Here is a 13969-nt window from a genome sequence, read left to right as displayed (position 1 = left end):
TAAGTGCGTAATTTTATCTTACCCATTGAGATATTTGCATAAGAAGAAAGGAATCCTAAGAGCACCTCCAGCGGAGGGTGCTTGTGCTGTGTCTTAAAAATAAGCAACGGAGCTTATTAAAAACTCCCATTGGAGTGATCCTACATGGTACTTGAGTTGCTTAAAAAAAATTTTGTGTTGCTTGTACAAGGGACGTTGCTTAGCATTGAGGAGAGAAATCTGATTGGCTAAAATGCATCTATGTGGATCAGATTTAAGAAAATAAAAAAAAACTAAAAAAAAACGTGTTCACATCATCTTCGTCTCTTCCGCGCGACACCCTCCGCACGACGGACCACCCTCATCTTTGTAATTTGTTTTGTTAATTATTTATATTTATATATTATTTATAATAATTAATTTTATAAAAATATCATAAAATGTAGTATGAGGTGTCAAAAAGTGTAGTATGAGTTGTAAAAAAGTAGGGGTGCTTATAAGCAATTCTCATTGGAGCAAAAATTGTAAAAATATAGTATGAGTTGCTTATGAATGACGTGGCACAGTGAGACCCATTTAAAGTGATTGGGAGTTGCTTATAAACAACTCCTATTGTAGATGCTCTAATAAACATTAAGGTACGTGCATTATATATATGAGACAATCATATTTATAAAGACTAACTTAAGCATCAAAGTCTCTTTTGCAGATATTACTATCTTAGAGTACTCGACTTGCAAGGTAAAAGAAGCTCACCAATCTCATAAAAAAGATCGTTACTAGACCAGTTTCAAGTGAGAATATATATATATATATATATATATATATATATATATATATATATATATATATATATATATATATATATATATATATATATATATATATATATATATATATATATACACGAAAGGGAAATTGTTTACGAAACCTTGTACATAGGGAAATTGTTTACGAAACCTTGTACATAGTTGGTGATAGAATTCTTTGTATTCCTGTTGGGGACCATTTTTTTGGGATAGGGGATCGGGGCACCGAACAGATTCTTATTTCTATATCAGCATATGGTCTACGTAGGTTGCAAGCCCTACAAACATTTTCTTTCTTTTTTTACTTTTTATAAACAAGGATTAAATTTTCCTATCATCCCTTTAATTTTACAACTGTACAATTTTCATCCTTTAAAATTTCTCTTTAGTTTTTAAAATTAAGCCATATAAATTTAATAAAAAATGTTGACAAGTGTATGTGAGTGATACTACTTGTTGTTGGTTAGTCACGGAGAAAATAGTATTATTAAAAAATAAAAATAAATAAAACATGTTTTAAAATATTATAAATTTTAATTGAAATAAATAAAATGAAAAAAAATAACATTGTATAGTAAAAAAATAATGTTCCTTAAATAGAAATTGATGTGATTTAATAATCGTCAAATGGTAATATCATTTATAGATATGTAAACATTTTCTTTTTAATTTTGAATGATATGTTAATGATGAACCAACATTGTTTAGTTTGTTTGTTTTGAAGACTAGGGCCTAAATTTGCCAAAAACGAATAAAAAAAATTGTACTAAAAGTGAATTTAAGCCTATAAACAATATATATCTTTTATGGAAGAGAAATATATGTGTTTTGAATATAATTTTGAAATTATGTAACATAGTAAGTTATTTCAGAAGGCCCAAAAGCTAAATATGGGTGCTTTAGTAGACCAGAATAGGCTGTTCTCAATCTGGAACGAGTCGTTCCAAACTACTAAATTGACCTGTAAATCATAGTTGAGAATGGGTCGTTCTGGATGGAGTACGGGCCGTTCTGGATGAGTATCAGAACGGGCTGTTCTAGTTTCAGAACGGACCGTTCTGCATGTGATTTTTGTACGTGATGAAGGGGTGAAGAACGGGCCGTTCCGGATTCGGAACAGGCCATTCTGACCACTCCTGAACTTCTATAAATAGGGGTTGTGTGGTTGAGGAGAACGTGAAGTTTTTAGAGAGAAGTTTTAGAGAGAAGGACTTTGGGTCTGTGAGCTCCTTTCTCTCCCAAATTTCTCTGTATGATTCCTTTTCTCCTCTAGATTACCAATGCCTTCTGTCTTTTATTGAAATTCAGATTAGGAAGCTTGCTTTGTGAGGATTGAAGTTTCGGGTTGAGCTTCGGAAGGGAATTCTACTTCTTCTCAATTATTGGCTATTTTGAGTCAATCTTCAGGTGAGGGAAGCTAGAATGTTTGTTGTTTAAGTTGCATGTGAGTTTAGAAACTCAATTGATGCATGAAAGTTGAGGATCCATGGCTGGATCGGAGAATTCGCTCATTTTTCGGGGTTTTGGGAAAAATAGGGTTTTTGGTGAATTTGATGCATCAGATGGGTGCATGTTGATTTTGAGTTTGTTTTGTGTTGTATGGAGCCTATGCATTGTGTTTTTGTGTTTGCATATGATTGGATTTGTTAGTTTGGATGAGAGTTTTGAACTCTCTGACTGGGTGTGGATGAGTTTTAGGACTCTCAGGTTGGGTTTAGGCTGGACGAGCTCAGGCTGCGCCGGGCGTGAATATGTTTATGAATGAAATGATGCTAATGTATGTTAAGTTGAAGTTTTGGATCATGTATGTATGATATATGATGCATGGTGAGGTGTGATTCATATGTATGCATAGTGATGATATATATGAATGTTCAAATATGATATGGCATGAGTATATGTTCATATGTGTATGATTATTAATCATAATGGTGGGTAGACCATGTATGATGTATGATGCATTATTGCATGTGATGTCTTATGACATGTGTATGATTATTGATCATGATGGTGGGCAGACAATGTATGATGTATGATGCATAATTGCATGTGATGCCTTATGGCATGAGTCTAGCCTAGGACTTGAGGAGAGGAAAAATATTTGCGAACTGGAAGAGCTTACATAGAGTCTCTTGAGAGTGGTGCTTGGATAGGCCACTGATATATGAGAGTGGTACTCAGGTAGGCCACTGGATTTGGGAGAGTGGTGCTCAAGTAGGCCACTAGGTTGGGTGAGTCTCCTCTAAGTCCTTAGCCAATGTTAGAGCGAGATATGAGGTCAAGGGTTATTCCCTTAACCAAGTACTCGGGAAGGTACGTGAATCCTTGCAGATAGTCGGTGGGCGAACTCCACAATTGACTTGGTTATGCATGTCAAGGTCGTGGTAAGCTCGTACCCAGCTGTGATATACCTGACGGTGGATCTGGACTTCCAATTGTGTAAGTGACATCATCCGAGTAAACCCGAGTGAGGATTATATCCTGTTTAGCTGTGACCGAGCGGGCGCATTGAGCGTGAAAGAGGTGGTTTCGGTAGGATGGAATGTCAGTTATACAACTCTATTGTTAAGGAGATCTCCTGGGTGTATGCGTGACGACGTATTAGATGATTGATATGCATTGATATCTGTCATGAGATGCATTTATTGCAGGATTATTAATTTGATGAAGTGAGGTGTTTGACTTCATGATTGGTGGATTGTATTTTATGCATGAGTAGTATTGGATAGAGTGTATGGTGTGACTCTATGAATATGATTGATAGTTGAATGATTGTGTAGTATAGATTATTGTTCTATACTTGTATGATTGATTTTTGAACTCTAGCTTACCCTTCTGTTTCCATGTGGTGGGACTGCGATGATCATAATTGGTATGAGAGCAGGTCAGGGATAACTTGGAGTTGAGGTGATCGCTGCGAGACGAGAATTTTATCCTAGTGTCAGAGTTACCGTCTGGGATAACTGTAGGTTGTGCTTGACCGGCACTAGGAGTTATTATTTTGGATGATTGTACATATGTAGTGTTATATTTTACATTTAGAAACATAGTTGTTATTATATATATATACCTGCATGTATGTGTTATCCAACTTAATATTCTCTTAGTTAACTAGTAGTAGTACGATTTCATTAAGTGTAAGGACCATGGTGGGTCGTTACAAATTACATATTTTATTATTCAACTCTCAATTTTTTGTGTATTTGTTACAGGTCAATTGACTGCTAACATAATATATTGATTATTAATGATAATTGTCAAATATGCATACAATTTTTTATTTAATTTAAGCAATTATTAATATATTTTATCCTTCTAAATCTTGTTTTTGATCACAAAATACTTAGTTAATAGCTAATCTTATTTTAGAATTTAATTATTTAAATATTAGGTATTTTAATATTTTTTTTGTTGAGTTGTAACATATAGGGAGAAAATAATTTAAAAGCTATTAATCCAAAAGGAAAAAATATTGCTCCAAGCCACATAGAATAATCGCCTGATGTTATGAAATTCACTTAGAGCGATCAAATCTCAACTTGAAGGGAGTCAAGTTAGAGAGCAACTCCTAAAGACAATCTTAGCTTGCTTAAAATGAGTAGGTTACACGCTTAAAGTGAGCGGAATTTGCTTAGAGCTACCACAAGAGCAACCTTAGAGCAAGCTGCTTAAGTGCTTTAAGTGGGCAAAATTCGCTTAAAGTCATCTCATAATCGCTTTGGGCGAGCTAGAATAGAGAGCATCACTAGAATCACACATAAGTTTACTCAAAGTGAGCCATATGGTCATTTTGAATGAGCATATCTAACCTAAAAACCCATTAGAAAATATTATAAAAATAAGGCCTATAGGTTATTTTTGTATCACTCAGTACTTTTCAACGAGCATAATTTTAGAGAAATTAGAGAGAGTTATTATAAGGTTAATTTTGTAATCACATATTGCTCAAAAGTTTATCTTATATTGTGTAATCCTTAGTCATGAGTAACTAAGTCTCTATTATTGAAGATTGAGGTAACTACTGGACTTATGTAATTTTTCTTATGTTTTATTATTATGTTTAATGTTTGTTATGCCCTAATCAACCTCTACATTATTTTATAATTTTTAATTGAAGTTGAAAAATCTTTTTAAAATTATGACCTAAATAAAACACTAATAACATTTATTATTAGGAATAGAATAAATCTTATCATTCGAATTTTGGTTCTCAACCTTAATGCAAGTTGTTTAACAAACATTATCAATAAATTAAGATTTTTCTTAAAACGACCTATAATTTATGGCCTAAAAAATTAGGGTTTAAGTACAATTGTGGATTGTCAAATTAATTGTATAGTTTCAAAATTGAATGGAAAATTAAGAGGATTTATACGAGGAAAGTTAGTAAATCAATCTCTGACTTCTTATTATAAACACAAACTCTACAATTTACTATTTTATTTTGTTTTTACAAAATTTAAATTTCTTAAACAATTCTAAATTTTCTTTAATTATTTGTTTAATACAAAAAATTACATGATACAATTATAACTCAAATCCCTATGAATTTGATAATTTAGAATACTGTCCAATTTATTACCTACAACAATTGATATACTTGTCAAATATGTATATTAACATAATAAGTTAAAGTAATGATAGAATGTTTAATGGCATAGCAATGGAGGAGGAGGGCTTTGTGAACAGAAACTCTAGCAATGACGTAAAAGAGCAAAGCAATATAATATAGTGACCAGGATTGGGGTTGTGGAAGAAAAATGCTCGTTGTAGCAGCTAGAAAGTTGTATGAAGTACATCTTTATACGTCAATTATATTATAACCAACGTAGAGAGTGCATATTTTTACATAAATTATAATATAATCAATGTGAAGTGTTCTCATTTTCTTTTTGTACATAAAGAGAAAATAAACAAGAAAAAAAGACAATGAAACAAAAAATAGCTAACCCCTGAAATAGGCAAGACCCACAGAATCAACAAGTAAAAGACTATCTAACCACCAAGAGCTTCAGAAAGAACAATCCTACAACACCCCAAACTTAGTCAAAGCATTTGCATACATATTATCCTCCCGAAGAGAATGTGACAATGAACAATCCCAGTCTTTTGCCATCAAGTTTCGAATATCCATCAACTCATTAGCATATACATAAATGACGATTGGTGCACACCACAGCAAATTAACCAAAACCAGAGAATCTGACAGGCACTCATCATGCCTAAAACCATGATGGAGTACCAAAATTTCTACATGTAAAACCAAAGCCGCATCCCCACTAACTAATCGTTGCACCCTACCGAAGAAATCAAAGAGGAAGACTCCACCATGATAATCACATAACTCACCAAAACCTGATCTCAGCCAAGTTCCTTGAACACTCCCATCCATATTCAGAGTGATCAAGTCAAGAGGAGGATGCAACCAAACCACATATCTCAAACTGAGGACCAGATTAAGAGAGGTACCCCTAAAACTTTCGCCAACCAAGCCATCAGAGACATTTAAAGCATATATAAATATTCATTTTAATTAATGCTATCTGCAATAATGAAACTAATTAAAGCATCACAATACTCGATCTTCCAAATCAGAGGAGACAAACTTTAAAGTTCATAAAAAGCGTATGGATCCCTCCTTTAGACAGATCGGAAATTTTACTATTCTTTTTTACTAATCCAATGACGTTAGGAATTTTTTTTTATTTTATAGTAATGCTAGATGTATAATAAAAATTATACAATTTGTATAACATTATTTTTGTATTTATTTTTCTACTTCATTTCATTTATTATGAAAAAAGATATTTATTAATAATAATAAAAAAAAAGTTAGCCACAAAGGTGAAATTATACAAATTTAGTTTAAAATAACATTAATCTTTTTTATTACATGAAATTCTATCATTTAAGTCTGGACGAAGTTTAAATAAAACCATAATTGATAGTTAATCCGGTTAGAATCGGTCCAGGGGAATAAGATTATTTGCGAATCTGTGATTGAGTTTCACCCCATAATTAATCATTACCACGACTAGATTGATAAGTGAAACAGTAATAGTTGAAAATTACCAAAAATATCTGTTCGAATCCAAATGGTCCAGCAGTAGCAACGAATTATGTTTACCATTGACGTGGAGCTAGCTAAGCGAAGCCTTGCCCTTGTTTTCACTAAAATGTGACATCCATGAAAAACAAAAAAGGAGTCAACGTAGTCATTTGAGGTGAACTTGTTTGAGTTTTATTTGAGGATTATTAGGGCTTAATTTTGTTTTGTGTCACTTAACAAGTCGTAATTGCGCTGGATATTTTACCTCCACTTCATCCCTTGTTTCTTATTAAAGCATGAGATAAGAGGCGCTCATGTCAAAATCAGCATTAATGAGGGATTGTCGTGAGAGTGGCAGGACACGTTGTTGTAATTAAACTTTTCAGATACGCGTTGGGGACCTGTCTGGTTGAGCCTGATCTGATCTCATATGATATGATTCATAGCTTACCAATCATCATATGGTTGTATGAACTATAAACAAAAGCATCTCCAATCATGCAACACACCAACCATTTCATGTGGTGGAACCCTCCTTCTCGTCAAATCCACCTATTCCATTCCATGTTCCTTTCACCGAACCTGCTGGCTACTCGCTAGTGCTATGTATGACGGCTCCTCTAATAAATATCATCCCCTTCACCTTTCTCTTATCTCCATTCTTTTCGGAAAAATTAATCATAGCACCGTTTTTAATCCCCCCCCCCCCCCCCCCACTTGCGATCAAACAATTATTGTGCACTATTTTCTCGACATGGTCATGGATCATCACAAAACATAAACGAATGGCATGAAAATAACAACACTGAAGCTTGAATACTTTGGGAGATTCAAGCAAGTACATACACATAGTTTTTGTGTCCCAAATTAGAACACGAATTCCTGCTATTATCCATGCAACCATGTCCCCATCCCACTCCCTAAACTTTTCCACGGCTGGGCCCCATTACCGACAAATAACTCATTAATCAGGATTTTGAAAATGCCAAATATGTTTTGACAGGAGAGAATAATCCAAATTAACACACAAAACAAAGGGATGGATATATCATATATAACATATACCATATATACATCCTTTTCTTCTTTTTCTTCTTTCTCATCACTCATTACTTAAGGGATGACGAGGCAAACAGCACAGCGTGAGCGTATAATCTTTTGTACACTACACATGATAATACTGTAATACTTAGGTAGCTAGCACACGGGGTTTGATTGGAAACATGGATCATGGAGTGACGGTTGTTGATGGAAATGATTGACATTGGAGAGAGGAAATGAAAATAATTGAGGGACATAAAATTAATACCGAGGGTAGCGACTAGAAGAATCTAGCAGAAGAGGAACGAAGATCCATCTCCTGGGTCCAAGCGTTTCGGTCCTGAACATGCAAGTGCCAGAAGGTTTGTGCGAGTGCATCGGGGTCCATGGTACCCTCACCTCCTCCTACTACTCCACTGCTTTGCTCCCCCACGGAATTACCCCTCTGCAACGACGTCGTGGGCGTTGCTCCTCTGCCCCACAACATGCAAATTATCCTTTTAAGCTTTAAGTAATGGTGGTTGAAACATGAAACATTGATAAATGGAATAATAAATTAGTGCGGTGTTTGAGTGAAGGGAAGGAACCTGGGTGGGGCAACAAGAGCGTGAATGATGACATGGGCTACGTGCACTCCCTGGGGATGAAATTCCTTGGCCAAGCATTGCGAGAGGGCTCTCAAAGCGAATTTCCCACAGCCTGTGTCATGTGATGGATGGCCCCCATTACTAAAATAAGAAAATGAAAAAGCAAATAAGGAAGAGTGGTGGTATATTTATTTAGTAGATACAGAGTTCAGAGTAGCCAGCAATGCCGTCGAGGGAAGCGGAGCAGCCGGTGAAGAGAATGGTCCCCTTTCCCCTTTCGACCATGCCGGGGAGCACCTGCTGGGCGCAGTGGAAGGCGCCGACGGAGGAGACGGCGAGGGACTTGTGGAAGGAATCCACGCGGAGGTCTTGGAAGGAGGTGGGGTTCCATGGTAGTGGCTGGTATGCATTGTAGACGAGAACTTCCACGAATCCCAGAGAGAGCACTCCCTCGAATGCCTCCCGCACGCTCCTCGAGTCAGAGCAGTCTATTCGGATGGCGAACACCTGCGCCTTCTCTTCCCGAGCTATTTCGTCCGCAAATCGAGACAACCTCCCTGAATCATCATCCATCATCCATCATCTTAATACAGATACAGTATCTAATTAAGAGAGAATTAATTAAATTAAATAGAATAGATAGCATAGGCATAGCATACCCAAGTCACGAGCGAGGATGGCGACGGTGTAGCCCTCGTGAGCGAACTTGCGAGCGATGGAAAGGCCCAGGTTAGGGCCCACGCCCACGATGGCCGCAATGCCTCGTGGGGAAGGGGAACTTGGCATGCTTCGCATCTCGCTCTAAGTAGTAAGGAAGAATGGAATGTTGAAGACTTTAGACTTTAGACTTTAGAGAGATATTTAAGAGGTAGCTAGATAGGGGCTGAGATGTCCTCTCCTGCTTCTTCCCTTGTCTGAATCATTACCACAACCATTTCCTTCCCTCTCCCCTCCCCTTCCCTTCCACCCTTTCTCTTAATATCAACAATCTAAACTACTACTCTACTTTTTTAATGCAACCACTAATTTTATTTAAATTATTTTTTAAAAAAATATTATAATTAATGCATGCGCGACACGTTTAAGACGTTGGCCAAGACACGAATAATTATAACTGAATCGGGACTCGGTGATTATTTCACTAATTCCCCACCACTCGTCTTTCCAATTCGGTCGCAGGAACATCGCAGCTGTGGTGTTCACTCGCGGACACTTCAATTATCATTCATGTTCCGGAAACCCAACACATTGCTACTTCACTCAAAGTGTTGTTGCGTGTCGGTTCACGCCCTCGCTTCCTAGCTGGATTTGTGGCCACAACCACGTACCTATCAAATTCCCACTCTAGGAAGTAGGAACCACACAACATATGTATATATACTGTACTATATTTAAGTGCTGCAACTTGCGTTCGACAAACAACGGATGCTATCATAGGACACTCTTTCGTTAATTATTAGATCACCAAAGCTTTCTTTTGATCTAACGAGTGACCTGGAGTTTGCGAGGAATTCAGTTTACGATCAACACTCGTATGATAAATCCAATCCATTCAGTTTCTAATAATTGTCCTAATGCAATTCGGCTTTTGTAGAGAGAGGACATATACTCCATTACCACAAAAGAAAAGTTGCAAATCTTGTTCATATTTATTTGGCTCATTCCACGTTTTCTTACTTATTATGTTCTATAATTTTGCATTTTTTATTATTTAGTTTCTACGTTTAGTTACTCAATTTTTTATTAGTATATTTTATCATCGTAATAATTAATAAATAAATTGCATTTTTAATTAAATCACTTACTCCTCTCCTTTATTTTTTAATTGAAACTAATTTTTCTTATTTATTTAGATAAGTAACACATACAATCTTTTATATTTTGTATTGTTGAAAGAGAATAAATTATTAATTTAAATGTCCACAATTGAATGAGCATTGATTTCTTATTAATTTTAGCTCTCAACTTATATTATAAATATCACATTTGTTATGATTTAAAAAAATATACAAATTTTAAGAAATATTTTAAAGAATAGATAGAGAAATTATTATTTTTAAAATTGAAAAATAATGAAAATTTTCATAAAGAAAACATGATATTATATGCGTATCCTCACAAATTTGATATCTATTGACCATGATGTGTCATCCAATGTCAACCAACCTTATCATAGGAGCGTCATCGACTAATGTTTTATGTCAAAAATGATGATTCACTTAAAGCATCAAATAAAGGGTATAAACCATTATTTGATAAGATAAGTGATGTGAATCAAGAAGAAACAATAATGGACTAGGAATTTAAGTAGTTTGGGACTGAATAATTAATAAGTTCATTATCTTATTTTTAATGTAATTTTCGTTTTATTTTATTTTATTAAATAAATATGATAGGTTGCCTTGCCTTTTAGGTTGCTAAGGGGAAATAAATGCTAGTGGGAATTTATTGCTTAGTTAGTGGGCTAGTGAAGAGTCAATATTAAGTGTTAGTGGGAATTTATGTCATCTTGCCCATCTAAGCTTATAAATAGGAACCATTTGTAAAAGTTTGGGGAGAAAATGAATTATTCAGAATTTGGATATTTTTCCAATTGAGAGGATTTTCTCTCTCTAGGTTCTTAGGAACTACTTTTGATTCTTATCCTTGAATTTCCTAATTCAAAGTGGCGAATCTTCCTCAACTTATCAATCTTTAGGGATTGTGGCGTTGTTCTTCCATTTCTTACCTCAATCCATATTTTTTTCTTTTAATTTCTTAATTATGAGCTTTCCAACCTAGATAGATCCGTAAAACGAATCCATCCCTCTGGGTTCATATCATTTGGTATCAGAGCTTCGGCTCTGGGTTTGGAATGGAAATGGAAATTTACTATACAAGATGTTTGGTTGACGACTCTCTATTCTTGGTTGCAGTAGATGAATTTAATTTCAGAAATGTCGTGAGCAGCAGGGCGGTTGAGAAATTATGTCTGCCCACTACAAATGGACAAGCAATGATTAAATTCTCTATTGGAACATATGAAGATGAAGTTCTTTGTGATATTGCCCCCATGGAGACATGCCATATGTTATTAGGGAGGCCATGGTTGTATAATAAAATTATAAATCCTGAACGACCTTCTATTTCTTTTGTGCATGGTGGACGAAGGATTAAGTTGATATGTCTATCATCCGACGATGTACATGAGGATCAACTGAAATTGAAAATAAAGATAGAAAAAGAAAGAGAAGAGAAGAGGAGAGTAGAAGATGAGATACATAGAGAGGAAGATGACAACTCTAACGTTACATTTTCTTCTTTTGATGTGTCAAATTTACAGGAACAAGAGGACAAGTTTTCTTGTTTGAAGAAGCATGTAAACATCATTCCTAATGCACCTTTATACATTCAGTCCACCTTTCAAAATAAAATTCAAGAGACCTTGCACCTGGAAAATGGAGTTGATTTGTTGTTTGAAGTTACTATTTTCCAAAGCTGCCACTTGAATGGGATTCAATTCCTATTCATTGAGTACGTTTGCGGTTATGAGTTTGAAGAGGTTTTATTTGTTTCATTGATGATTAATAACTTACCAACAGGTGAAGCTAGAGATGGATACAAGCGAGATGTCTTCGACCCAGGAGGAAGCATTTACGTTTCGGCAGTAGTTAGTGAATTAAATAAATTAGGAAATAAATAAAGTCTAAAGATTCGGGACGAATCTTCTCAAAGAAGGAGGGTATGATGTGAATCAAGAAGAAGCAATAATGGACTAGGAATTTAAGTAGTTTGGGACTGAATAATTAATAAGTTCATTATCTTATTTTTAATGTAATTTTCGTTTTATTTTATTTTATTAAATAAATATGATAGGTTGCCTTGCCTTTTAGGTTGCTAAGGGGAAATAAATGCTAGTGGGAATTTATTGCTTAGTTAGTGGGCTAGTGAAGAGTCAATATTAAGTGTTAGTGGGAATTTATGTCATCTTGCCCATCTAAGCTTATAAATAGGAACCATTTGTAAAAGTTTGGGGAGAAAATGAATTATTCAGAATTTGGATATTTTTCCAATTGAGAGGATTTTCTCTCTCTAGGTTCTTAGGAACTACTTTTGATTCTTATCCTTGAATTTCCTAATTCAAAGTGGCGAATCTTCCTCAACTTATCAATCTTTAGGGATTATGGCGTTGTTCTTCCATTTCTTACCTCAATCCATATTTTTTTCTTTTAATTTCTTAATTATGAGCTTTCCAACCTAGATAGATCCGTAAAACGAATCCATCCCTCTGGGTTCATATCATTTGGTATCAGAGCTTCGGCTCTGGGTTTGGAATGGAAATGGAAATTTACTATACAAGATGTTTGGTTGACGACTCTCTATTCTTGGTTGCAGCAGATGAATTTAATTTCAGAAATGTCGTGAGCAGCAGGGCGGTTGAGAAATTATGTCTGCCCACTACAAATGGACAAGCAATGATTAAATTCTCTATTGGAACATATGAAGATGAAGTTCTTTGTGATATTGCCCCCATGGAGACATGCCATATGTTATTAGGGAGGCCATGGTTGTATAATAAAATTATAAATCCTGAACGACCTTCTATTTCTTTTGTGCATGGTGGACGAAGGATTAAGTTGATATGTCTATCATCCGACGATGTACATGAGGATCAACTGAAATTGAAAATAAAGATAGAAAAAGAAAGAGAAGAGAAGAGGAGAGTAGAAGATGAGATACATAGAGAGGAAGATGACAACTCTAACGTTACATTTTCTTCTTTTGATGTGTCAAATTTACAGGAACAAGAGGACAAGTTTTCTTGTTTGAAGAAGCATGTAAACATCATTCCTAATGCACCTTTATACATTCAGTCCACCTTTCAAAATAAAATTCAAGAGACCTTGCACCTGGAAAATGGAGTTGATTTGTTGTTTGAAGTTACTATTTTCCAAAGCTGCCACTTGAATGGGATTCAATTCCTATTCATTGAGTACGTTTGCGATTATGAGTTTGAAGAGGTTTTATTTGTTTCATTGATGATTAATAACTTACCAACAGGTGAAGCTAGAGATGGATACAAGCGAGATGTCTTCGACCCAGGAGGAAGCATTTACGTTTCGGCAGTAGTTAGTGAATTAAATAAATTAGGAAATAAATAAAGTCTAAAGATTCGGGACGAATCTTCTCAAAGAAGGAGGGTATGATGTGAATCAAGAAGAAGCAATAATGGACTAGGAATTTAAGTAGTTTGGGACTGAATAATTAATAAGTTCATTATCTTATTTTTAATGTAATTTTCGTTTTATTTTATTTTATTAAATAAATATGATAGGTTGCCTTGCCTTTTAGGTTGCTAAGGGGAAATAAATGCTAGTGGGAATTTATTGCTTAGTTAGTGGGCTAGTGAAGAGTCAATATTAAGTGTTAGTGGGAATTTATGTCATCTTGCCCATCTAAGCTTATAAATAGGAACCATTTGTAAAAGTTTGGGGAGAAAATGAATTATTCAGAATTTGGATATT

The 13969-nt window shown here is 35.0% G+C and overlaps 2 protein-coding genes across 2 annotated transcripts; both read right to left on the bottom strand.

The window, feature by feature from the left end:
- Positions 1–5814: 5814 nt before the first annotated feature.
- Positions 5815–6180, bottom strand: LOC109803818 (uncharacterized). Its single transcript, XM_020365493.1, has one exon. It carries the CDS (start codon positions 6178–6180, stop codon positions 5815–5817), a length of 366 nt encoding a protein of 121 aa, XP_020221082.1.
- A 1430-nt stretch (positions 6181–7610) lies between these two features.
- LOC109803670 (NAD(P)-binding Rossmann-fold superfamily protein) lies at positions 7611–9836 on the bottom strand. The gene is made up of 4 exons (XM_020365346.3): positions 9125–9836; positions 8669–9022; positions 8466–8577; positions 7611–8351 (listed from the first exon to the last, which is right to left on the bottom strand). Exons 1-4 carry the CDS (start codon positions 9258–9260, stop codon positions 8159–8161), a joined length of 795 nt encoding a protein of 264 aa, XP_020220935.1. The 5' UTR covers positions 9261–9836; the 3' UTR covers positions 7611–8158.
- Positions 9837–13969: the final 4133 nt, after the last annotated feature.

The sequence above is a fragment of the Cajanus cajan genome, chromosome 2, assembly GCF_000230855.2.
Source record: "Cajanus cajan strain Asha chromosome 2, NIPB_CcT2T_4, whole genome shotgun sequence".
Classification (NCBI taxonomy): Eukaryota; Viridiplantae; Streptophyta; class Magnoliopsida; order Fabales; family Fabaceae; genus Cajanus; species Cajanus cajan.
The sequence above is the reverse complement of the archived record's forward strand: the minus strand, read 5'-3'. Positions and strand labels throughout refer to the sequence as shown.

Coding starts and splice junctions, on each gene's coding strand:
- LOC109803818 (XM_020365493.1), bottom strand. CDS start 6,180: ATGGATGGGAGTGTTCAAGGAACTTGGCTGAGATCAGGTTTTGGTGAG.
- LOC109803670 (XM_020365346.3), bottom strand. CDS start 9,260: ATGCGAAGCATGCCAAGTTCCCCTTCCCCACGAGGCATTGCGGCCATC. Junction 9,023..9,124: donor CATCCTCGCTCGTGACTTGG/GTATGCTATGCC, acceptor ATGATGATTCAG/GGAGGTTGTCTCGATTTGCG. Junction 8,578..8,668: donor TGCTGGCTACTCTGAACTCT/GTATCTACTAAA, acceptor CACATGACACAG/GCTGTGGGAAATTCGCTTTG.